Source organism: Fusarium oxysporum, chromosome II (genome assembly GCF_013085055.1).
Source record: "Fusarium oxysporum Fo47 chromosome II, complete sequence".
Classification (NCBI taxonomy): Eukaryota; Fungi; Ascomycota; class Sordariomycetes; order Hypocreales; family Nectriaceae; genus Fusarium; species Fusarium oxysporum.
The window spans coordinates 755420-780295 of NC_072841.1; the positions used below are offsets into that span (position 1 = coordinate 755420).

General features: G+C 49.7%; 12 protein-coding genes across 12 annotated transcripts; 6 read left to right on the forward strand and 6 right to left on the reverse strand.

Annotated features, from left to right (window-relative positions):
* Window positions 1-68: 68 nt before the first annotated feature.
* FOBCDRAFT_13180 (thioredoxin-like protein) lies at window positions 69-828 on the forward strand. The gene has a single exon (XM_031172563.3). The coding sequence runs from the start codon at window positions 149-151 to the stop codon at window positions 815-817; it is 669 nt and encodes a 222-aa protein (XP_031049348.1). The 5' UTR covers window positions 69-148; the 3' UTR covers window positions 818-828.
* A 419-nt stretch (window positions 829-1247) lies between these two features.
* On the reverse strand, window positions 1248-2276 carry FOBCDRAFT_94813 (uncharacterized protein; the record flags this gene model as incomplete). The annotated part of the gene is made up of 1 exon (XM_031172562.3): window positions 1248-2276. A coding segment is annotated over one exon (1029 nt), but the record flags the coding sequence as incomplete, so codon positions are not given.
* A 566-nt stretch (window positions 2277-2842) lies between these two features.
* On the forward strand, window positions 2843-4261 carry FOBCDRAFT_13184 (Mu homology domain-containing protein). Its single transcript, XM_031172564.3, has 2 exons — window positions 2843-3221; window positions 3268-4261. The coding sequence occupies exons 1-2, from the start codon at window positions 2885-2887 to the stop codon at window positions 4239-4241; spliced, it is 1311 nt and encodes a 436-aa protein (XP_031049349.2). The 5' UTR covers window positions 2843-2884; the 3' UTR covers window positions 4242-4261.
* Window positions 4262-4396: 135 nt separating this feature from the next.
* On the reverse strand, window positions 4397-5362 carry FOBCDRAFT_127679 (uncharacterized protein; the record flags this gene model as incomplete). The annotated part of the gene is made up of 1 exon (XM_031172565.2): window positions 4397-5362. One exon carries the CDS (start codon window positions 5360-5362, stop codon window positions 4397-4399), a length of 966 nt encoding a protein of 321 aa, XP_031049350.1.
* A 3300-nt stretch (window positions 5363-8662) lies between these two features.
* On the forward strand, window positions 8663-9040 carry FOBCDRAFT_268629 (uncharacterized protein; the record flags this gene model as incomplete). Its single annotated transcript, XM_031172568.2, has 1 exon — window positions 8663-9040. One exon carries the CDS (start codon window positions 8663-8665, stop codon window positions 9038-9040), a length of 378 nt encoding a protein of 125 aa, XP_031049353.1.
* Window positions 9041-11257: 2217 nt separating this feature from the next.
* Window positions 11258-12418, forward strand: FOBCDRAFT_196292 (uncharacterized protein; the record flags this gene model as incomplete). Its single annotated transcript, XM_031172569.3, has 3 exons — window positions 11258-11600; window positions 11655-11903; window positions 12162-12418. The coding sequence occupies 3 exons, from the start codon at window positions 11258-11260 to the stop codon at window positions 12416-12418; spliced, it is 849 nt and encodes a 282-aa protein (XP_031049354.2).
* A 1858-nt stretch (window positions 12419-14276) lies between these two features.
* On the forward strand, window positions 14277-15212 carry FOBCDRAFT_13223 (uncharacterized protein). The gene has a single exon (XM_054703187.2). It carries the CDS (start codon window positions 14615-14617, stop codon window positions 15005-15007), a length of 393 nt encoding a protein of 130 aa, XP_054559162.1. The 5' UTR covers window positions 14277-14614; the 3' UTR covers window positions 15008-15212.
* A 506-nt stretch (window positions 15213-15718) lies between these two features.
* FOBCDRAFT_13244 (uncharacterized protein) lies at window positions 15719-16726 on the reverse strand. Its single transcript, XM_031172571.3, has one exon. The coding sequence runs from the start codon at window positions 16590-16592 to the stop codon at window positions 15984-15986; it is 609 nt and encodes a 202-aa protein (XP_031049356.2). The 5' UTR covers window positions 16593-16726; the 3' UTR covers window positions 15719-15983.
* An 806-nt stretch (window positions 16727-17532) lies between these two features.
* On the reverse strand, window positions 17533-18962 carry FOBCDRAFT_13249 (ribosomal protein L13 domain-containing protein). Its single transcript, XM_031172572.3, has 5 exons — window positions 18770-18962; window positions 18411-18546; window positions 18259-18312; window positions 17948-18206; window positions 17533-17896 (listed from the first exon to the last, which is right to left on the reverse strand). The coding sequence occupies exons 1-5, from the start codon at window positions 18788-18790 to the stop codon at window positions 17758-17760; spliced, it is 609 nt and encodes a 202-aa protein (XP_031049357.1). The 5' UTR covers window positions 18791-18962; the 3' UTR covers window positions 17533-17757.
* Window positions 18963-19403: 441 nt separating this feature from the next.
* Window positions 19404-20551, reverse strand: FOBCDRAFT_13256 (uncharacterized protein). Its single transcript, XM_031172573.3, has one exon. It carries the CDS (start codon window positions 20366-20368, stop codon window positions 19451-19453), a length of 918 nt encoding a protein of 305 aa, XP_031049358.1. The 5' UTR covers window positions 20369-20551; the 3' UTR covers window positions 19404-19450.
* Window positions 20552-22812: 2261 nt separating this feature from the next.
* On the forward strand, window positions 22813-23245 carry FOBCDRAFT_196297 (thioredoxin-like protein; the record flags this gene model as incomplete). The annotated part of the gene is made up of 3 exons (XM_059608840.1): window positions 22813-22864; window positions 22921-23019; window positions 23076-23245. The coding sequence occupies 3 exons, from the start codon at window positions 22813-22815 to the stop codon at window positions 23243-23245; spliced, it is 321 nt and encodes a 106-aa protein (XP_059464055.1).
* A 169-nt stretch (window positions 23246-23414) lies between these two features.
* On the reverse strand, window positions 23415-24858 carry FOBCDRAFT_213955 (chalcone-flavanone isomerase-domain-containing protein). The gene has a single exon (XM_054703189.2). The coding sequence runs from the start codon at window positions 24641-24643 to the stop codon at window positions 23486-23488; it is 1158 nt and encodes a 385-aa protein (XP_054559164.1). The 5' UTR covers window positions 24644-24858; the 3' UTR covers window positions 23415-23485.
* Window positions 24859-24876: the final 18 nt, after the last annotated feature.

The window sequence follows — 24876 nt, forward strand, 5'->3', positions numbered from 1 at the left end:
TTTCCGCCGGCGCCGATGTGATTACGTGAGCGGCTGATGTGATCGCGTCGTACAGCGAGCAAATAGCTTCATTTATAAGTCGAGAGGGTTGCCCGAACCATTCCCTATACAGTCCCACTCATCACATATCATCTTACACGCCATCAATATGACAAAGTTCAAAGTCACAGTGACTTCCGACACCGTCTGCCCTTGGTGCTATGTCGGTCGCAGACAGCTCCAGGCTGCGCAGCGCCTTTGGGAGCAGAAGTACCCCGACTCAAACGACACTTTCGACATTAGCTACAAGCCTTTTCAGCTAGCGCCGGATTGGGCCCGGGGTCCTGCATCGAGCATCTCCAAGGAAAAGTTCTACCTCGAGAAATTCGGAAGAGACCGCGTGGTTAAGATGCAGCAGCATTTGAAGGGTGTCGGAGAGTCCCTGGGGATCGACTTCAAGTTCGGTGGACAGACAGGAAACTCGAGAGATTCGCACCGACTGGTCCAGCTTGCCAAGAAGCACGGCCAGGATGCCGAGAGCAAGGCGCTCGATGGGCTTTTCGCTGCGTACTTCGAGAAGAACGACGACATTACCAGCTACGATACGTTGAGAAACGTGGCTGTCGAGGCGGGAATTCCCGAGGATGAGTTCCAGAAGGCCATTGTCGAGAGCGACGAGGGTGGCCCAGAGGTTGACAAGCTTGCGGGCGAGGCGCGATACAGTGGTGTCAGTGGTGTGCCTGACTTTGTTCTTCAGGACCGGTTCCGACTCCATGGCGCCAACGATCCGTCGACATTTGTGAGCGTTTGGGAGAAGATCAAGGCGGCTGAGCTGTAATCGAATTAATCGTTGGGGGCGATCAGATCAATCGCTTAGGGTGGTCAGATTGAAACAAGACTTCTGCGCGCTTCTCGAGAACATCGTTCCAGAGGTGTTGACCTTGAAAGCCTGGGACATAGAATAGTAATCCGATTTCCTGACTCGTCCACCAACTTGCCCTGTCCATATTGCCTGAGCCCAGCACTAGATACTCGTCGTCAACGAGAGTCATCTTGAAATGACTAACGACGGGTTCGTCTTCTTGGTCGCGTCTCGCGTCGAGTTGCTTGTAGTAGAAGATCTCCAGCTTGCCTGGCGCAGGCGATTGCGCTTCAGGATCCGATGATCGGGGCTGATTGCTAAGAGCATTGTATCTCTGGATAAACTTGCGCAAACACCAGGATGTCGTTGTGCCAGCCGTGACTAGCTGCTCGATAAGCATCATACCCTTGCTAGTTCTGATCTGAACATCGACTCCACGTGCGAGCGCATCCAACAGACTCTCCACAACAGGCCAAGAAGTGACGTTAGGAGTGAGGATGGTGATTCGTCGCTGTGCGTTGTTGAACAGGGTAAGAAGCGCTGCGTTCAGAGGCGTCATTGGCGGATCTGTCTGCGACAGAAATGGGAAGAAGGAAAACCGAGGGTTCCGATGATGCGGCGAAGGGAGAAAGATGGTCGGAACTGGGCCGTTGGCAGGGAAGTCGATGGATTGCGTTGCCGACACTTCACTGTTGACCTGTAGTTGATTTGGCGCTCTTTGATCAACCTGCACATCTTCTTGGGAGCCAGGTCGTCGTTGAGGTTCATCATCATGACCCCAGACGCGGTCATAAAAGGCCAAGAGACGATCGACAATAGCACCCTCGACCTCAACGCAACCTTCAAACCATCGCTCCCAGCTGACGTTACAGCTTGGGACCCAGGCCCTCTTTCCGTCGACGATCACAAACTTGGGGTGCATAACGCTTAGTGGCGTGAAGAAGATGCTCTTGACAGTAAGGTCGATATTGGCATTCTGTAGCAATTGCTGGTTGGGGAGGCCCAGCTTAGACCATTTCGACGGCTCATAGACATATCCTTCTCGAGATGCAGGGTGGAATAGTTTCTGAAATAGTCCAAATGATGAGAAGCCTATTGTAATCCGCAGAGTTTCCTTGACGTTGGCTTCAATACGCGCCGCCGCAAGCTTCTCGAATGTGTCGCGAATAGCGTCCAGTGAGGGCGAAGCAGCCCAGTAACAGGTGATCAATTGAACGGAGTGTTTGGCGCTCAGGATCGCCGGTAGAAGAGCGCGCGTGTATATAGAGTAGCCTGTTCCAACGTATAATGTCTTGGGTGAACTGGTGGTAATGAGAGAGTCGATATTATTGACGTAGTAACTGGGAAAGTCATCTTGTTGCTCGTCGCGTCGCGATTGGAGTAGCTCTTTCCATGGCCGGACAAACGATTGGGGGAACTCTTTCGCTTCCGCCATTTTGATTACTTTTATTAAGAGATGGAGATAATTATATTGTGTTAAGGTTGAGTCACAGACGGGAAGAGGTGAAGATGAGATGAGAAGGTTGGCGGCGCAGCTGATGACGCGGAGAGCTTAGGCGATGCCAAGCAATCCACTTTATACAGGGTTATAGAATCCGGGGGAATTATCCAGTAGAGCTAGATTTAAGGTACAGCTTTGATCAAAAGGTGAATAACGATACAGCTAATAGAGATATAATTATTGTGTAGAGCCAAATGGTTCAAAGTTTGAGGCGCTGTTCCGCAACTTTCAGTGGGTTCGTTCAGGTTTACCAAAGTGATACCGCGGATCAATCAATGCGCAGCAAACACGTGCCAGCACGACAAACAGCGCAGTAAATATGAAATCAATTGACATGAACAAGATATATCGTTAAGCAAACGACGCTGTACCTCACGTTCAATTGACACTCATCTCAATGAACCGCGGCTTTAGTAATCTCCACGACTCGCTCACCGCCTTCAAGCTCCCCGGCAGAATCCCCCACTACGGCACCTCCTATCTTCCCACGGCGCTCTAGCTGACTTTCCATCAACCAACCCAAACACCCTCAAATCGCGACCATGTTGTCAGGCGTTCTGGTCTTCAATCAAAAGGGAGAGAACCTTATCTTCCGCGCTTTCCGGAACGACTGTCGTCCTCGCCTCGCAGACGTCTTTCGCATCCAGGTCATCTCCAACGCTCAAGTTCGATCGCCAATCCTCACCCTCGGAAGCACAACGTTCAGCCATGTCAAGCATGAGAACATCTACCTGGTCGCTATCACAAAGAGCAATGCCAATGCCGCTCTTGTGTTTGAGTTTCTCTACAGGCTGATTCAGCTGGGCAAGGGTTACTTTGGCAAGTTTGATGAGGAGGCTGTCAAGAATAACTTTGTCTTGGTATATGAGCTCCTAGACGGTATGTTCTGCTATAATCACTCTGCAATGGCGCTGACATTCTCTAGAAATTATCGACTTTGGATACCCTCAAAATACAGAAACCGACACACTCAAGATGTACATCACCACCGAAGGCGTCAAATCCGAGGCCCGGTCCGAAAACACCTCCAAGATCACGATGCAAGCCACCGGAGCCCTCTCCTGGCGCAAGGCAGATGTAAAGTACCGTAAGAATGAGGCTTTCGTCGACGTGATCGAGGACGTCAACCTGCTCATGTCCGCTACCGGCGCTGTCCTGCGCGCGGACGTAACGGGCCAGATTATTATGCGCGCTTACCTTTCCGGCACGCCCGAGTGCAAATTTGGCCTCAACGACCGTCTACTTCTCGATAACGATGGCTTGCTGAGCCTCCCGAGCGGAAACAAGATGGGTACAAAGGCGACAAAGGCAGCAGCTGGTAGTGTCACTCTCGAGGATTGTCAATTCCACCAGTGCGTTAAGCTGGGTAAATTCGACGCCGACCGTATCATTAGCTTCGTTCCTCCCGATGGTGAATTCGAGCTCATGCGATACCGCGCCACTGAGAACGTCAACCTTCCCTTCAAAGTACACGCCATCGTCAACGAAGTCGGTCGATCAAAGGTGGAATACAGTATCGGTGTCAAGGCCAACTTCGGCTCCAAGCTCTTCGCCACAAATGTCGTCGTCAAGATCCCCACGCCGCTCAACACTGCAAAGATCACCGAACGCTGCACGCAGGGCAAAGCCAAGTACGAGCCTAGCGAGAACAACATCGTGTGGAAGATCGGTCGTTTCACCGGTCAGAGCGAGTACGTCCTCAGCGCCGAGGCTATCCTGACAAGCATGACGAACCAGCGGGCGTGGAGTCGACCACCGCTGAGCATGAACTTTAGCTTGCTCATGTTTACGAGTTCGGGACTGTTGGTGCGATACCTTAAGGTGTTTGAGAAGAGTAATTATTCGAGCGTCAAGTGGGTGCGGTACATGACGAGAGCAGGATCATACGAAATAAGGTGAGGACTCCCATTCTGATTGACAAACACAGCTAACAGGGCAGATTTTAAATGCATATAAGTGGTAGAACATGTACGGCGTTATGGTATATCCCGGCAAAAGTCGAGCGGGCGGTTTCTTTAGCATCAAACCATTATCCAATTTCTGTCCCTTCGTGATCACTCGTCTTCAACTACCAATACTCTGACACCTTGAAATTTTCCTCTATCTTCGCTCTCTTGTTGACTCTTGATTGCAGCATCGATCAAGCATGCGAAAATGTACGATGGATGTTCCTCCTCCCATCCAAGTGCTGAGAGATTCCGCGCTTCGACGTAGCGTCTCGAGACTGCATGCACGATATCTCCTGGTCTCTCCTGGTCATCCGTATTCTTCGTTCGCAGACCTTTCCACAGTGCATCGCGCGTTGTTATCTCGCTCATCTTGACGTTTTGTCTACCACATTGCTTACACCTCCCCGTGCAATCATCCACAAGGTACAACACCTCCAGACCCTTCTGGATCGTACAAGCGAAGAATGCAACCTCTTCAAGCCCTAGCTCGCCATACAACCCTGTCGCCCACGTTTCGGAAACGTCAATTGCGACCTTTTTCGCATTCTGTAATGCCGTTGCTATTTCCGGTGACCATTGGTTCTCGAGGATGTCTTTGATTGGCGGTGGTACGAGGAGCGTTTCCGTAGCTAAGTCGTTGTGGTCGGATGGCTCCTCTCGGAAGCGAAGCATGAGAACGTCGGATGCAGGGATGGAGACCTTTTGGGCTCTGCCGGGGAGATGGATCTCGTTCATATCCTGTCTTGCCTCTGTCTCTCTGACGGTTTGCTCAGCGAGGCGACTGATTAGCCTTGATGTGGCTGTTGCGTGATACACGCTTGGGTCGAATGCAGCCTTTGACCTGACATTCTCGAGACGGTCGAGAAATACCATCTTTTTGTAGTTGTTGAGCTTGGCTTCTCCTGCTTTATCCTTCCTCTGTGTCTCGAAAGCTCTTTCAGCACGCTCGTCGCCCTTCCATGATGGAAAGCAAACGTCAAAGATGTGCATAGCTGGTCCGGGATGCGTGTAAGTCTGCCATATCTTCATCTGCAACTCCAGTGGGAGATTGCCAAAGTGTTTGAAAGCCATCCTGATTCACATTAGTTGACAGTGAGCGAAGAGCAATCCTCGATATTTATCTCTTGTATGGAGGTCTTGTTCTATTTATATTTGCTAGTATTCTAACCACCAGCCAGGATAGATCACGTCAGCCAGTCTCAGCGCTAACAGAGCAAATGATATGAATGGGCAGTAATGTATTAAGGCTTATCTGAGATTTTGAGTCTTGACAAATGAAGCCTGTCAAATGCAAATACTGAACGAAAAATATTACGTGTGTAGATATTTGTGTTTGGCACCTTACACGCTGAGACTGTGAGATGTTGGATCGTGAGATGAGATGTCAGCAACTTCAATCTTATCAGCGCTTACTACCAAGTGTGTTGGCGATACGTGTTGGCATTGTGCCGCTCTTGGCTGATCGGCCATCATAACGTATCGCAGTGCTGTCAAGATTTGGCTTGAGAACATGGCAATGTCGCAGCAGCCTTGGTCATGTCACTCATCTCCTGAGTGATCAAGTTATGCTCCTCTCCTTTAAAAAGTCTATCATTTGCTTTCTCATCGTTCTCCATGCGTTTTGTGAGCGGTCCGGCCATGTTCGCCGTAACACGAATGTGCAGCGGAGTTCGGCATAGCAATGTGTGTAGCCGCGTATCTCTACCCCAGGTCCTTGAAGGCTGCTGAAGCGGTCGCGAGACCTCGTTTCGACTTCGTAAGTACCAGTTGGTCTTGTTCCTGTTGTATCACTCAACTGAAATGCCGTATGTCTCTGATCCATTGTAATATGCCCGTGTCAAAAGGGCACTGCCTTGGCTCCAGATCAGATTGAGTCTCTCAAAAAGTCGTTTCGCAAGTTCCGTCTGGGTTGCCGGAGCCGCGGAGGTCGTTCGAAGTCCAGTGGCGAAGGATCGAGTGTGTAGGAGTGGCTGCTCAGCTGAAGTCCCGGTTGAGGTTACTGCTGTCGATAGACCGCGTGTTCCTGACTTATCAGCATGTAGCTATAGTGAGAGCCATTGAGCTCTAACAAAGGATGCGTTGTCTGATCCAGATTGCTTACGTCTCAAGTATCACAGATCCGATAGTCAAGATAGATGATCCTGAGTGTGTAGAACAGATGAGCTGGCGATTACTTCTGCAACTTGCCAAGTTAATCACTTAGAGAATGCACCGAGAACCATGAATCTAAGTGTTTGGTCTTTTCATCAATCTTTCTTCAGCTCTGCTAGTTGTCAAGGCCAGAGTCGGCTGCTTCCTGTGTCACTATCTCGAATGACAACAAATTCGCTGGCAAGGCTCATCAGCCTCCGAGTAACACAGAAGATATCGGTAGGCATAGTCATAGTGACTCTTCTCCTTCCTCGGAACGGCAGTTACAGAATATCCTTGTCTTGATGATCAGACTTCGCTTGGGCGTCCTCGGGGAGCCGGGGGTGGGATCCGGTGGACTCCGGTGGGAGGGTGTCGTGGAACGTGGCTCGTAGTAGCATAGAAGGTGATGGATAACCTTGTATGGTGGATAAATAGCTCTTGCAGCGCTGTTGAGGAGGTATATTTCACTGACATATGAGCTTGTATGAGGATGTGGTGTTGAGACAACATGTTGCAACGTGGTCGGAGGAACTCAGCCATTGGCAAGAATCAGGCCATTCCTCGGAACCTCGAGTATCCCCAAATAACTAATCATGATACTATAATCCTCGGGATCGCGCGGTTAATGTTCTAGAATTGCGGTTGAGTATCGTGGCCATGAGGTTGGATGTGATACAGACGGTAGCAATATTCAGCCTCAGCAACTAGCTCTGCGCCCTTAACCCAACTCGCTTAGAAGTAATATCCACTGATCACCGATACTATCTCTATACCTTCCTGTTTTATTCATTGCGTGATCGACCTGTAGCCATTCACATAGACCTCCAAATTAGGACTACACTTCTGAACTCCGTTCTAGACCAGACACTTGCCAAGGCAAACGTCATAACTCTCCCAACTCCATTTTTTATATTTTCCGACGGGTCTTTAGTTTCTCAGACCTCGATATATAAGCGCTGACTAGTTAACCCATCTATCTATATCTGACAAAAACACTTCCCCACCCCCGAAGCAATATATCTCCCAGCCGCGGGATGATGGCCCCGAGACAAGACCCTGACCACACCTATCGTGGGATTCTATTTATTTGATTGGCCCTGTCTTCGGCTATAAACCCACGCTGATCCAGAAATTCCCGTGCCCAACATGGTCAGGGCAATACAACCACGAGAAAGCCATGTGTTTAGTGAGACCTGAGTAAGCCCCCCCCAGAACATCTGGGTCTTGCTAGCTTCCGCCCAAAGCTAGAAAGCACTTTGGTCTACAAGTTTAGTAAATCTTGCTTTTCCGCGGCATATAGTTACATCGGCTGTTAATATTCTCCGCCAAGAATCATACCATTGTGAAATAATAATAAAAGGTTGATGAAGGAGCAATTGCTCCTGGTGACCGAGAAATGTCAAACACGACGAGATTTCCACGAGGATCAGCGTGTGAAACTAGCCAATTTAGTGATCGTGTCACTCTTGGGCATCAATGGGGTCATTTCCTGATAGAGTTGATCACTCCTATTTGCAGAAAACCGCGCGTCTAACTTCAACGCCGAACAACTTGGCCATTAGCCTGGGCCTCGCTTACAACCTCTTGAATTAAGATTCGTCGCACCATTACTGTTTAAGCAATGTTCCACCGTTCGCGGGAGGGCATTCGTTCTGGTCTAATTGGTCTGTTGGTCAGTGCTGAAAAAAAGTGGCATGCCTCCTTCAGCCCTATGGGTTGGTATTTGTATAAGCGACGGTCGGGACCCTGCAGTTGGCCTGGCTCGTGATACGATTGAGGAAAGCATAAAGAGGCCCTCTCGTCTCTATTTTAGTTTGTCTGGGGGTTGAGTGTTGTTAGACATTGAGTGGTTCATCAATCAGTCCACTGTTTCCACGTGTTGATAGCAGTCCTTGGCCGTGTTTCTTATATATAAGACTTCATCTTCTTCAATGGATGGCCTTCTGTTACGCTCTTCTATTATTACTTATCTGATGGACACATCACTGGTCACATCGATCACGCATACATCTCGTCTAAGCCTGCATGTTCTTTCTGTCTTGACCAATAACGACCTACATCATTGTGATATCATTCACCAGCACCTCGCTCCAAGTCCAGCCTGATCCTACTCTACAGATCACGTCACTTTGCTTCTTCCAGCAACACTCTCGCCTCCCGATCACGCAGCCAGGTCCTTTCTACTCGATCGTATTCCAGCTGAAGCACCCTCCCGAGACATACATGTGTACCACAGCAATGTGTATCGCCCACTACCTCCACTACCACCATGTGCCCCCTTGTTACCGCCCAACTGGCCTGAACTACTACTACTCGTATTGTGCTGCTGCTCACTACGACCCCGTCACCAGCCAGCCCCTCGCACCGTGCGACAGCGTCTCGACCAGCTCTCCCGGCGGAGACCTCAACGACCCGTGTACCATGAGCCAGTGTCTAATTGATCCGGGCTGTCGCTCTGGAGCATGTCGACTCGCTGATCTTAACGGCCAGTGGAAGTGCTGCATGTGTGGAAGGCGGGAGAACTTTGATTACCAGTGCTTCAATGCTCGATCTGCAGATGTAAGGATGTACTGCACGCATCAGGTTTGCGAGAACTGCACAGCGGACGAAACTTGAGGAGGCGAGAGCTTGAGGCCGAAGAATATCGGCCTCCTCATGGGATTTGAGTTGCATCTGATGTCTCAGCTGCATATAGTCCGACGTTGTGGACGTCTGCAGGTGTAGTTCAAGAAGCCACATGTGCGAATTCATGCAGGCTACACCTCATGGCGTTTCCATTCCGGCAGGTCTATTATTATCACCTTTATTGTTGTTTTGGTTTGCTGACTACATGCAGATTTGATTGTCATGTTGCCAATCTCGGTGATTTACAAGAGAGGCATCGACGAACTTCTGCAGAAGAGAATATCATGGGATCAAGGACGGTCGAGTAACACTTTCGACACGAGTATCAATAACCGATTGAGGTTTCACAGTACGGTACATTCCGAGGTCGCCCTGTCATGACTCAGGAGACACTTTCTCCTCTTACGATATATCACAAACTCGCGGTGATGGTGGAATCATACTCGTCAGCTATACTACAACCCAAGCCAACTTGCCATACTTCCGAGCTCCTAACTCCGCCCGCCTGGCACCGATACTCATAACTTCCTCGAGATTTGGCAGCCATGTCCGCCCTCGGGTTCTATCGCGGTTAGAGTTGCGTTGATGGCATCTTGATGAAAGGGTAAGGAGAGCCGGTTGAGAATAGATCGGAAAAGCTGAAGACATTGGGATACATAAAACCCATTATCTCTTGAGCTTTTCTGCGAAATGTGAAATTTAGTCGCCATCACAACAAAGCAATGTCAACAACCATATGTCGAAGTCGAAATCTCGTACAGAAACTCAAACATCATGTGCCATCGGATCACTTTCCGTCTCGCATGCGAGCATGTCTCAACACACATAAGTTACTGTCCAGTCGGCCTCTCTCACCGCCGCCCCTGCAGCAACACAACCAAGCAGACCATCCCATACCCTCCGCCGTCGGGCTACACGCTGCCCAAGTGTCCACTCGCCGACTGCCCCTTTGAGGCCAAGAATCAGGCCTGGGACTGCTGCTGGTGCGGGAAGACGTGGAATGTTGGTGGGCGATGCAGTTGTGTCATGATTGGCGAGGGGGGCACGTATCGGTGCGAGCATATCTGCTGCAAGTCGTGTATTGCGTCTAGAGATTATTTCTCCTAACTTGGTATGCGATGCGAGGAGGAGATACCCCTGGATGGTGAATCATGAGTTGGTTCCAGAAGAAGGTCGTTGGAGATAGTTGTCAACACTTTACTACTCTCATATCTCCGCCCAAGTGAGACTTTCTGTCATGTGCACGTCACCATCTCCTAAACGATCCCCTTCGGCTCTCATTCTCAGTCAACAGGCATTATCCCAGTAAATCAGTTCATATCCGCATCAACTCGGAGACTTGCCTCGTGACCATTGGCTTCTCGTCAAGTCCTCCCGAGGCTGACATGTTCTGTTTCACCAGATCACGTCTGCCTGCATTAGACCACCAGGGGTCTAAATCGAGATGTGAGCAAGGACGGATGGGATGCTTCGATCGCGCTGGGCTGGTAGAAACACAAGATCCTGTGCCTTTTTGTAGGTTGTAGGTGTGAATGTGTTCCCTTGTCGAACGAGTGCTCGGTGCCAAGGTCTCCCAGCCAAACCAACCTCATCTATTACCAATAGATATCCGGTACACTCGAACATCGTGCTCTTACACCAATACCGTCGTCACTCTCATCCACACCAGATCAGTAATCGTAAAACCAGAGTACCGGGTTCATCACATCTCATCACCATCGATCTCACAGTCTCAATGTTGTGCAACCACACTATCCCCCTCTACGACAGCCTCACTCCCAGGCTTTCACCTGTGGCGTCCTATAAATGACCTCCAGCCCCGTTACACAGGACCCATCAGATCACACCCCGAGACATTGGGCCATGAAATTTTTCATGTCTCTGCCTCATCGGAGACTTGATCATGGAATGCAACGCACACTCCCGACGATGCAGCACTCGAGGAGACGATCGATGGGCTGCGCTGCTGCAGACGCCTCAACCCAGAGCATGCAAATTGTATGGATGAACTCCAAATGTGCATCTCTTGGTCTCTGAGTATGAGAATTGCTTCGCTGATGGGGAGGAACTAGGCCTGCGGTTCCAAGTAGGTCGATCTGTCTAGTCAGTTCGTCCGTTGGTGTATAAATAGTCCCCAAGATGAAGCTATCAGACCAGAAGGAAATCCTTAGAATAACTGCTTCTATTCTCAGGAACAAGACGGTCACAATGTGTCACGGACATCCTCGACACCATCCCTGCGCCCACACATCCATCAACTGGCACTACTGCCCGTCGGCGCTCATCGATCTCGAGACGGGTTATGAGACGCCGTGCAGCAACACATCGTTCGCGGCGGCCCAGCCCACGACGTCCGACTGCCCGCTTCAGAACTGCCAGTTCAAGAGCAAAGGCGGAAGCTGGACGTGCTGTTCGTGCCAGCAAGGTCCAAACACTCAAGGATGGTGCACCATGCCCATGAGCAGAATGACCATGAACCCCGAGTCCTTCTCGGTCGAGTCAGTTGAGACAACTTGTGATCATGGCTGTTGCAGCAAGTGTGTTCAATACGGTAGGTCCCCCTAGTCAATATCTGATTCATTCGATAGACAACTGACACATTCAGGCTCGGGCCGTGATGCTTCGTCTGAGATGACCTTTTCTGAGATCCGCAAGGGGTCAGCGTCGCGCAAGTTCGGGTACAGCAGCGCCACCAAATCTCATCGTCGCGGGTCAGCCTTTTCGCTTCCTGCGTCCGGGGAAGAGTCTACGCCGTCGCCATCGACGTCAAAGTCGAGTTCCGCAAGCTCGGGATATAAGGTTGGGATGGAGTACACGTCGAGCAAGACCAAGTCGAGCAAGAAAAGCCACAAGAGTAAGCGATGAGTGGTTATTGGTACTGGTATTGGTATACATGAGTTGGTTTGTGTGCATCTGGTGGTTGACTGTCATTGTTTGTAATTCTGAATCAACAGAGCGTCGTATTCCAGTCTCGGCAGCTTATTTCAATAAACGTGGGTTTCACTCTTTTATCATGATTTATATTTCCTCTTGACTACAGTATCAACCATATCATGATGAAGTCAGATATCTCTTTCTGTCACCAACCTCAATCTCAGCTCCGCTCACACAGGCCGAATAGACTTTCAGGCCAAGCCACAGCCAGGCCCAAATCAGTCCACCCTGCGGCCCGAGATGCGTCCAAGCGAGGGGAAGCTATCGGCTCTTTTTGTCCAAAAGGCCCCCTCGGAAGAGCCAAAGGCCACGTGCGAAAGAAGCATCTGGTTCCCGTCATGCACCGTTTATCGTTCGGGCCCTGATAAAGAACTGAGACGAGACGAGACAAGGGTTGATGATGATCTGCAAATGTGTTTTTGGGTTTTGGGCTGAAACATGAGTCGACGGTCTGGCGATACGCTAGATTGAGATGGTATTTGAGGCCTGACAATAAATTGATAAGTCGGAATCGTCGGTCTTTACGCCTTTGACTTCTAAAGATATATCGATAAGATACTTCATTCAGCTATGATCGTCGTATTCAATTCCTTCATCTTGAAGCATCACTCATATCCACACGCTTATGATGCATGGATAATGTCAACACCAAAATAGTCAACGCCACATCAATCAATCAAGAGTCCTACCGTCCGTCCTAAACAAGTGCCATTCATTTAGTCAACGGCACCTCCGACGACGCCTCAGACTGACCGAGATGAATCTGGATCTCAAATCTTTAACATCGTAAATCCTCGGATCTCGAACCGACAAGTTTTCAAACTGGCAGTGAAGATTAAGTCTGGCAGTACAACTGTGATAACTGCTCGAGATGCATATCTGGTGTGTGATATCGGAATGGGCTGCCAGGCTACAGCAATACGAGATGTGCTATCGTCAGGAATACCACCCTCCCAAATGTCATAGTCGTAATCCCAAAAAAAACCACGTGTGCTATGATCGACATCGCCCATCCCTTCCCCTTCCCATGTGGAAATGACGAACCAAGCGTTTTTGTTTTTCTTTCTGAAGGCATCGACAACCTCCAAGCCACTCGTCATCATGATCCAATTACATCGCGTGGCTTCCACGTGAGCTGGCGTCTGTGATGGATGCATCCAGATCAACACATTCCAGTGCAGATTGTCCAGATTGCCGTGAGTTATTCTCTTGGTGTTTATCTCACCTCCTCATAGAGTAGCATTTTTGCCCCCCTGAGGAAACATTAACCTGGTGGCCACGAGTTCAAATGCAGACCATACATGAGATTTCAGGTGGAGGGTTGGGCCTGGGGTATTGTACGACTCCATTCGACCCTTGTGTTTTACAGGGCGGGCGGGACCTGTTCCAGGGGCAGTATCTTCAGTGACTCCATCGTCCGTGGCCTGATCCTTGGATGTTTTGAAACGACGCTTCTTGTTACCATCGCAGTTTATTAGATGAAAAAGGGCTGTGTTTTTGCTTGATTTTTCATCATTTCCATCCAATTCTTCATCATCATACCATATTTCACTTTCGTCCAGTGCAGTCTAGGCCCTCTGATGGGAGATCCAACCGCCAAAAAAACAACATCCCCTAGCGTTCTTGTACCTCGGGTGCCACACCCCCTGTAAGCCCCCCCTCCAGCAGCCGCTGAGACTTGTGCCTGGGCCTTGCGGTGCCTGTGCCTCTTTTCTGCTTTAATCTCCAAATCTCCTCTCTTCTCCCCTCGGGTCCCCCTTGCCCTCTTTTTTTTCCCTCTCTTTTTTAGATCTGTCTCCATCTTGATTATCCCTTTCATAATCTGTTTTTTTACGTTCTTCTTTTCTCCATTTTTTGACCCTTTTGAAGGAAAAGAGAAGTCGTGAAGTGAGAAAAGAGACACGGACGCTAAGATAATCGACGACAAAGCGCAGTCAATTTAAATTAACTTGCCTTTACATATAGCTCCGTCTTTCACTACCTATCAACTATTACGTCTAGCCAGCCCACTTTCTCATCTTCTCTCTCTCTGGCTTCGTCTCTTCTCTTCTTCGAAACCTCATCCCCTCTTACGCGGTTTCATAAATCACCTATAGTACCCGCAACTCACCGTCGCATCAAACATCACCATGCCTGCTTCCTTGGACTCTTCCCGGCCCATCATGGCCCCTTCGGTATGTTATGACCGCTCGGATCTTCTTTTCCTTCTGTCTATCTCATCTATTGCGTACGGATAGTGTAATACTGTCCCTTCGTCCCCCCCTGTTCAAAGGCTTGGGACTTGTCCCGTCTAGTTCCGCCTCTAGTTTGGTGTCTGCCCACTTTGAAGGTGATGAGTGATGGGACGGACGGGATGGATGACTGGGCCGGATGAGTAGAGAGAATGGATGCGGATGCGGATGCTCTCGTCTTGTCACTACTCACTTGTCTTTCAACTGAAATGTGACATCTTTGCCTCTCCGGCCGCTTGGTTCAGCCCATACTACCTTGCTCGTCATCCGTCTTTGTTCACAGTGCCTATCACTTCCACCTTGATACATTCCCCTGTCGCCTCACGTCCCTTAGCCCAGCATTCTTTTTCCTCTTCGTCTCTTTTCTTCCAAACTACTTCAACCTCGTCTATCTCCCACCATGGCTAAGCCGTGGGTCTCGTCGCACGCTCACACCCAGCCCAACCGTCAAGCCACCAAGGAAAAGGACCAACCCGCTGACTCTACCTCCAAGAACCGCAACTCCGTCCGCTTCAGCACCTACAGCATGGCTCCTTCGCTGTCTCCCACCGTCGGAACAACCGACTCTGCTCACGCCGAGATCCGCGACATCGCTACCGGCCTCGACCGCATGGAGAACAAGGCTCTCTCCTCCCAGCGCGTCACCCTAACCGACGAGAAGACAGACACCATGAGCAAACTCGCCCTCGGTGCTAAGCTCGAGCGTGCTCTCGACCGAAGAATGAGCGGCCAAGACGCTGTCATGCGACCTCGTGGCCAGAGCCTCAACGAGAAGCTCAGCGAAAAGGAGTAGACCCAGAAAAAAGAAGAAGAAACAACCCCCCAAATCCAACAAACAAAGCAAATGTCTTGCGAATAAGATACCCCCACGCAAACGAGAATTCTTCTTTTATTTTTATCGATATAAATTATCTTGTCTTTCCGGTCTTGATTTCCTCAGCAACGCCTTGGTTCTATCACTTTTTTCGCAAAGTAATGAAACACTGCGCCATGATCAACCTCAGGGGGAAATTGGATGGAAATACGAGCCTCACACTCAGCCTCATCCCCCTAATTATACTCGCGAAACCCACCAAGCCACGGCTCTTTTTTCACGAATACAAACGGCATGCGGAAAGGATCTGGACTACGATCAGCTCTTGTTGACTTCATTTTTTTCTCTTTTTTTTCTTTTTTGTCTCTTTATTCTGCTTTTTACTATAATGGTATGCTGCGATGGAAATTCATTGGTCAAGATACGCAGGAATGGCAAGCAACGCATGAAGGAAAGTGATCATCAGGGCACGGATAAAGGGGGCTGTTTCGCTTTTGCCTTATATCGTTTCCCGGGCGCAGCGAGTACGGGGCGGAGGAATTGGAAGTGTATGATTGCATTGGATGCATTTGTGATGCCATGTTTTGCATACGAGCTATAGTAAATGCCGACAAGAGTCGCCAACTCATTATTGTGTCCGGTTTCTGTTGTTGAAGCAATGAAATGGTACAGGAACAGAAGACTGGCCAAAGGAACCTCAGTGTTGTGTGAATCCATGAAATGTGTTGCAGTGATATTAACAAAACTCCTATAGCAACCATTACCAAGCAAAGCATTCCCTTGATGTAAAAGACATTCCATATGCCAGTGTGCTGGCATCTCTAACTGAGACCAACTCCATCTTGGCCCCAAATCCTGTGGTCAACTCATGTCTCGGGTGAATTGTCAACTCCGTCTCACCCCTCTTCAGCCCAAACCGCCTCAAACTCAAATCGTAATCAACAACTCAGGATGTTCATGCCTCCTGCTTCTCAATTCTCTCCTCGACATCCTTCAAAAGCTGTACCAACTCTCCCTCTTCACCCTCAACCTCAAGTCCTCTCCTGACCCAATCCCTCGCCTCCTCCAGTCTTCCCATCTCAGCCAAACACCTTCCCCTTCTCCACCAAGCCTTTGCATTTCCTACCCAGCGCGCCTCAACACTTGCATGGGCATCCACAGCGCCCTCAGCCCAGTTCTGCATCGCCATGTGCGCCTGTGCTCGGTTCGCCAGAATTCCGCTGATCTCCTCTCGCACCAGCTGGGAGGGCTCCCACATGGGTCGCTGCATGGCCATTTGGAAGCCGAGGGTGTAGTACTTAATTGCCTCGGGGTATTTGCCCTTGCGGTACTCGTTGTTGCCAGAGTCGCGAAGCTTGGTCACTTGGGCGGTGCGCTTGGGGTTGACGGGCACGGGGGGAGGGGGTGCGCCTGTGGGTGATTCGACGTTGAGGAGAGAGCGATGGAGGGTGTTGAGAGCTTCGAGTTCAGCGTTGAGCGTGCGCGATGGTTGTTGAGAGCTGATGGCCTTGGATTGAGGGTCCATCTGGAGGGGAAGGAGGTCGAAATGTGTGAGGTCCGACATTGTGACGGTGAGTTTTTGTTTTGCTTTGTTTGTGAAATGTCTTATTAGGAGTTTTTTTTTTATAGACGTGAATTGCTAAAAAGAGTGACCGGTTGGGAGTGTGAGCAGGCAATCAAAGGTTATGTGCAGCTGGGTGTATGGGTTGAGGTGCTGTTCAGGACACCTCACAAAAAGCTTATCTTATCAGCACATGACACCCCTCAGAGCCACCACCATTCATACCCTACACACTGATGGAAGTGTGTATGTAAAAAGCGGCTCAGAAGATCGTTGAATGTTTCGTATATGCTCATCCTTCCTATTGGTTTTACCTTGCTTATCTTGTTCAAGATGTAAATATGTCAAGAAAAAAAAATATATGCAGCGTGTCATACTCGTTCCTGATCTCTGTCAGGTTACAAGGAAACTTGTATATTAGCGAGATGTCAGACCCGCTGGGCTGGAAACAGCTACCAGGCGCTATTCCTACAGTCGATATGACTTACAATAAGAGCTCTAGTTTGTCGGTATATGTGAACAAGCTAAGTGGTAGGCGTACATCATCAGATTACACAATGACATGAAGCACAGGGCACTGACGTCAACTTCAAAGACACATTCACATGTAAAACGAATTGATCAAACAAGAGCCTTTCCTTTTCTACTCCTATTGTGCAAATGCGAGACCCTGTCCCGGTTTGGGAAGCGTAACAAGATCACCTCCAAATCGCCATCACTCATAAAACCCGTCCGCCGAACTCTGGCGTCCTTGGATGATCAACGGAAGAAAGACATCAACTTCCAGAACCCTTAAAACGCCCATCAACGAAAATATCCCTATCCATTCATCAAAGCCTCATCACAGAACCCAAGGGCGAAAGAGTCTCCACACACAAAGTCTCGGTCATCATCATGCTGTTGATTGTCGGTCTCTTGTGCTTTAATTCCTTCTTGTGAGGGCAGTGCAAATGTGGTTCGATAATCGGGGAGGGACTTTTTTCATTTAGAACATTCTTTTTGGGGGGAATCGACATCTACTCCTCGAGCCACCCTTGCCATCACTCAGCAAATCAAGTAAATCCCTTTGTTGAACCGCCGCGCCATTCTAATGAAACGCACGAGAAATGATAGACGTTGCCAAGTTTACCTAGACCGGCAAGATCCCAGGTCGAGGGATTTGGCCAGCTTAGTAGCCGTAATTGGCAAGGGCCTTTGCGGTCTCCTCCTTGACAGAAGCGTTCTTCTTCGCATCAGCCAGTTGTCGGGCGGCAATCTTCTTGCGCTCGTAGAAAGCAGCGCCCTTGGCCTTTCTTCGCTCCTCCAATCTGGGTAGAGTTAGTCATGTCCCAAGTCACACACAGCACAGCAAAACATACCGAGCAACGACGTCCTCGTACTTCCAGCCAACCTCGCTGGACAGACGACCGACAGTGCAGAACTTGCGGCCGGGCTGGAGTCGGAGAACACGGAGAGCCTGGGGAACGACGACCTTCTTGGTCTTGTCGTAGGGAGGGGGGACACCCTCGAAGACCTTGAGGCGCTCGAGAGCAGCAGCACCACGGGCGGTCTTGTGGGGGATCATGCCACGGACAGCCTTGTAGAAGATTCGGGAGGGAGCGCGGAAGTGGAAGGGACCTGTATCGAGTCAATGACTGTGGTCAAGTGTGTAGGCACGGTTTCGACTCACCACCGCGGGTGGGGTTGTAACGGGTGATCTTTCGGAGGTGGGCGTGGTACTTGACTGTTGGCATAATCAGCTTGGTGTTCTTGGGAGTGGCATCGCTTTGGTGTTGACGATGCTCGGCCACAGATCGGAGTGGTGTCGTGGGGTGGACATACGCTTCGCACGGAAGAACTCGCCAGAGATGTTGAGAGCCTCGCAGCGGACAATAACGATCTTCTGGCCGCTGAGGAGCTGCTTGGCGACAATGGAGGCGAGTCGGCCAAGGAGATGGCCCTTGCCATCGATGACGACCTGTTAAACGCACACAACGGTCAGCGAAATGCATCTTCAAGACCAATATTCCCATGTGAAGCAAACGACGAGCAGCGTTCACAGCACCAGCAGGCGCTGATAACTGAGATCCCAAAGCATCCCCGATCCCATAACCATTGCTTCCCAGCTGCCCGCAACTCGTCTTTTGCCTCAAGACACAATACGAATTGTGAATGGATATGTTGTTTCAGTCGGTACTCACAACTTGCTCGAAGCTCGACATCGTAACCGTCTTTTCTGGGGGAATTAAAGAAAAGGAAAGAAGGGCAGCTCAAATCCTCAAACCGGTCGGCGAAGATTTGTTGTTTTGCTGTGCTGCTGGGGTTAGTCGTCCCTCGAATGTTGGGTGCAAGTGGTCGCGATAGTGATTGACGGGCGAAAAATCCAAGGACCGCTTGAGGGCTCGTTGTGCCTTCTGAGCAAACCGCGCTAGCCTAATAGGGCAAAGGCAACCTTTCACCGCGAGCGACTCCTTCCCGCTTAGGTCTGTTAGCCCTAGAGGGTTGGGCCGAGGAATTACCGGCCCGCGCACTGGAATCATGCAGTTTTTGGGGTGTTGGATCTTAGAATGAATGGTTCGCACGTGATGATAGAGTTTGGGCTGTTCCAAGACATGGCATTGGCACCATCATTGGGGGTTTACATCATAAGTCATGACAGGGATCCATGTTGATACTCAAGATTCCAATTAAATGTGCCAATTTGCTCAATGCTGTCTATGGTGGTCATCATGGTCAAGGTAATCCTTGAATCTATTGTACAGCTTGTTCTATATCAAGAGCAATGGTAAGGTAGTCGAATAATCGATTATTCCCAGTAACGCCTGCACTCAAACCAGACAATCTTTTCCACTCAACATCAATGCCATCGCTTAACCGCGGGCTCAAGATTCCTTTGCAATATCCAGATCCTTCAATGTCTTTTGGACCTGTCTCACCAATTCCTTCCTTCGTGCTCTGACTTCGGGCATTCCCTCAGCCTCAACACCGTCCAGTTTCAACATGATGTGCATCATGATGCTCTCAGAAAGTTTTCGGTGCTCTTCCTCTCGCTTCTTGGGGTCTGAAGGTGGCGACTCAATGTAATCGGAGCACAAAGGCAGCCACTTAATTTGGTACTCAACGGCAAGATCGTCGAGAACCTTCATAGGTCCGCTGGTTGCGCCCGAAGATGTGGGTGGCGCTGGAGGTGATCTGGGGTGGTCGAAAGTAGAAGCGCTGTCTCGAGGGCTGCCTGACAAGGAGTCGCCGTCACTGGTGATGCCCTTCTTCTTATCACGCTTCTTCTTGCGGCGGCGAGTCTTCCTGTCTTCTCTAGGAGCATCGACAATCACCATCTCCTCTTCTGAACCACTGCTGACATCATTGATCTCGGGCATGACCGCCATCAACTCGCTGTTGTTCTTGACACCATAGTCTCGTACTGGCGCCATAGGGTCCTTGAGTTGCTTTCCCTTGTAGAGAAGCTTGATGCGTGATGTTCCTCGCTCAGGAAGTTCCATCATCAGACCAACCCGGTCCTTGACGTCTATCACCCGCAACTTTCCATCTCCGATCGCATATGCGGGAAAGTGAGCAGGATATGTGATGCCACGATTCTTGATAAGGAGGACATCGTCTTCTGGAGCTGGTGGAGGTGCAGTTGAGTGGGATCTGGGATAGTATCGATCCTCGGTGACGCCATCAAGATCTTGAGATGTGATGTAGCTAAAATCGTCGTCGGTGACAGCGGGGACGCCGCTGGGCATAGAGCTGTAGGGCGAAATCTGTTCGCGGCCGATGGACCAGCCGTATCTCGACATTGTTAATGGGACGGCGAGCAGGACAGCGAGGCTGCTGTAGACAACGGTAGGAGGTACGCCGAGAGTGTCAGATATGTATCCGCTCGAATCTTGAAAAGCAGACGAGAGGTTAGCCAGCGCCCCGTTGAGGTAGGACGTGACGTTTTGTAAGGCACCGGGAGATGCCACGATTTCTTGGGCGGAATCCACCTTGTTCGACGTTTTCTAAGGTGGTCCAAAAAAGGACACCCTAGAGGCAAATGGGAATACGGGTTGCAGCAATTGACCAAACCAAGGTCCGAACAGGAGGAGGTCAAAAGACAGGGCGGTCGGCGATAAAGCTGAGCGACTGGTACTGGTGGTTCTCTTGTGATCGACCCGTGGGCTGATGTGGAGCGATGAGCAAGCAGCAGGACAGAGCCAGGTGGGCTACGCTGCACGACGAACAAGAAGCTTGCGAGGCTTGCAAATGGCAGCAGAAGGCGACGATCAACGACCCTTGGGCCAGGGTCTTCCTAGTGATAGTCGACAGCGAGCAACCGAGGCTAGAAGGTATCTAACCTGTCTCGTCTTTGCGCGACGAGGCGAGTTGGTAGTGGGGGAGGTCAGATCAAGTGACTCTGGTGATACAAGGCGAGACTGGGCAAACGGGTGGTGTATCGGGCTGGGCTCTATTTGCGGTGCCACTGGTGAGGGGCTTAGGCGTCGGTGCAGCCCAGATTAACAACGTCTCTCTTTTTTTGTTCTCTCTTGCAGTTAAGCGTAGGTACCGGTACCGAATCGTGAGTTGATGATGACGGGGGGCGACGCAATGCAAGAAACCGGGCAGCTTAGGGGATACCTAAAGACTGCAGACGTGACAGCGGCGATTGGTGGAGATGGGGGCGGAGTACAGCAAAGTACATGTACAAGAGTCGCCCCAAGAAACAAATCGAATGCAAGAAATATGCGCTGTAGACTTTGTTTCTTTCTTTTTGGGAATAGCGAGAGCTTGTGCGTCGTTGCGCCTGTGCTTGTGTCGCAGTTGATGATGGATGGTGAAAAAAGTCTAGGAAGTCTTGCAAAAGGGAGAGGCCAGATTTGGGTTTCTAAATTTGATGATCTGGACCCTTCCACTGGTTTAATCTCAGCCAAGAGCCGCACGGGGAAATGACAACGCCTCTTCCAGGTTCATGGCCTGACAATTGGCAATCGAAACCTGGGGGAATGTGTCAGACTGTTCTAGCGGGAAATGGTAGGTAATTAAGGGGTCTCCAAGCGCTAAGAGTTGAGGTTGTCTCTTCAACTTCAACTTCGAAGTTATAAATGGGTATATTGAATATGAATAACTGGAACTTTGGCGATAAAGACTGTAGTAGCTGAGTTCAAGCCGTTGTCTTAAACTTTTGACATCCTGCTGTAAGAAACAGAGCTAAAGTCAGGCATCAGCTACATCATGAAGTTTGTCAGTGTTTTCATGGTGGGTATGTTCAGAGCCACCTCAGACCTGCCTTAGATCATTTGATACAAAGTCTGAGCCAATGGCCAAAGAGAACTGAAGCTCGAAACCCATAACGTAAGTCACGATCCGTTGTCAGACGATTGTTGCTTAAAAGCTCCGGCCCCTCTTGAGTGGAGGTTTGACGATGCTATCATGACTAGTAGAACCGATGGACCACCGTAGACTCTCATTGCTCAAGAAGCCTGAAGCCTAAGACTATAAAGAAGCTTAAGGCATCTGATAACTTTATACTGAAATGAATCTAATCTTATAGTTCTTATTCAGTGTCCAATTACTCGGCTCCCTTTCAACTCAAATGTTTTAGACCTCGCCTGTTTACATGATTGGCTTCACTTACCCTACTCCAAGTTTTCTGCATCAAGTGAATAGTTTATTAAGAACTATTAGCAGAGCGTCTAGCAAAGGTAAATGAAACGACCTAAACGTTCTTTCGAGCTCAGATCCTGTTATCATGTTCCATGATGAGTGATCCTTCGGCTTATAAATGCAAGGATTCGCCGGCAGTTGCTTGTTCTCACGCAGCATAAGCACTTACATAGTACGCTGACTGAACAAGTCTAAACACCAACTGGAATCATCACGCCTTCCTTACACTATATCTGTAAGTGATTACATTCAAAGACAAATGTATCGCCAATATTCAGCTGCACAGCCGAGGTGATGATGAATGAAGCACCTCATCACAATGATTCCAAAAAGCATGATTACCTAATCCCGAAAACCTAGCTCATTGCATCATCGCATTTTTCATGGTTGCCGAGTTAATTCCACTCAAAAACGCCCATGACAAAGCAAACTCGCCTTTCACAGTCCAGCATTACAGCCCAGTACAGCCAAATCAACCTCTATCTGACGTAGAATAAATACCTCCCCCCCACTTTCCCTTCTCCTACATCAAAGCCTCTCGCTCTCCTCTATGAATTTCTTTAGATCATTTTTCACTCGCGCAACAAGCCCAGGCACAATGACTCAAGCATCTACCAAGGTTCAGCAGCTCATTGACAACAACTCTGTTGGTACGTTATCTCTGTTTTGTGCCCCGCGCTGGACCCCTGCTAATGACCCCTCGTAGTTGTCTTCTCCAAGTCGTACTGCCCTTACTGCAAGCAGACTAAGAAGACTCTGGATGAGCTCAACGCCGAGTACGAGCTCCTCGAGCTTGACGAAGTTTGTAAGTTTTACAGTTCTCAGCCATTGCATCAAATAACGGTCTCTAACGCCTTATAGCCGACGGTTCTGCCCTCCAGGACGCTCTTGAGCAAATCTCTGGCCAGCGCACCGTTCCCAATGTCTACATCAAGCAGCAGCACATTGGCGGCAACTCTGACGTTCAGAGCTTAAAGTCTGGTGGAAAGCTTGCTTCTCTGCTCAAGGAGGCCGGTGCCCTGAAGGCGTAAGAAACATCAAAATAAATGTCGGACACGTTGGGCTAAGGGCATACGATGCATCAGTTCCAAGCTCTAGACATGTCTTTGTAGACCGTATGCGGCATATAGATATCGGTTGCACCTAAGATTAGACGGCATTACCCAGATGAGTTGAATTCATGACCCTTTTACAATGACTTGCTGGCTTGTGCCTAGTGATACATGGCTTAATCTCCGTAATGTACATCTTTTTGTTGTGGTTTGACCCTCTCACAAGACCTGGGTGGCAACAGTACCAACAGGTCTTTCGACAAATTCCATGACGCCATTGATGATGTTCTTCCTGGCCTCCTCTGACGCAACCTTCTTACCAGAGAGGTAGTTGAGCCACAGCAGCCTTGAAAGTCGCTCGTCCTCAATGGTTCCCAGTGTGGACTTGACAGACTCCTTACGAGTGCCATCAGTATAAGTGATGGTCAACTTTCCAGCAGCATCTCGAACAAGAAGCAGTTCGTTCTTCTTTGCTACCAGACCACGTTGGAACAGGATCTTGAAATGTCTCATGGCATGTCCAAATGTCTCATCATTATACTCCGGGTTATGTGATGAGCGAGCTTGAATAGCCCTCACAAGGCCGTCGCGCATATGAGGGAAGTCAGTATCTCGAACAGGGGTGATTCGGAATGCTGAGCGGCATCCAGCGTCCTTGAGAATCGAGTTCCATGTCTCTTCACCCTCGACAGGATCCTGGAGAGCCTTGCGCAGATCCTCCTTCTCAGAAGGAATCAGTGTTGTGGCTAGAGGGTTAATCTTCTTGACCAGATATCGCTGGAGCTTCTCGATATCCTGGGTAGCAACATAGAAGCCCACCACGTACACCTCGATGCCAAGGAAGGTCACTGTCCTTGTTCCCAGTCCAACCAGTGTGAACTCTGTACCATGCTTGTCCGTTACAGCGGCAGCAATTGGGCCAGCAACGTCGCCTGCTGCTCCGGCATCCTCAACTTCTAATCTTCGAGGGAACAATTTGACGGTCTTGTTGCCTGTAGGAACAACCTCATTTCCATCTTCGTCGTGAATAACCACTTTTCGCTTCTCGCCCGCCTCGGTCTTGAAAATTTCTGTCGGAACTTCCGTGTCGCATTTGATAGCAGCCTTCTCTTTTTCCCCTTGGGCTTCAATGGCCTTCTTCAATTTCCATGCTGTGTAGACAAAGGAAACGATACCGGCAATGGCACCAGCAGCTAGAAAAGCAGTGCGGTTCTGTTCGTAATCTCGTCGCTTAGAATTGAGCTGATTAACATCGAGGTCATCGGTCAGACGGTTCGATCGCTGGGAGAAAAGAGTCCGTCGGGTTGTTCGAGCGATGGCGCATCTTGTGTGGGCTGATGCGCGAAGCGCAGGGCGGAGAGTTGAGGGACGGAGCATCGTGGCGCTCGCGACGTAATGTTGAACAGACCCCTGACTAGATAGCAATCTAAAAGAACAAGTCAACTCAATCAACTACACCAAGTAAATGAGCTTGGTGGTGATCGTCTGAGTTGCTGGTCAGGTACGTGGAAGAGTTCCATACCACACGGAACATACGGGTAAACCTAATCCGAGGAAATCCAATGCTCGCGGGGACCCACAAAATACATCACCAAGCTTCAGTCCATCTA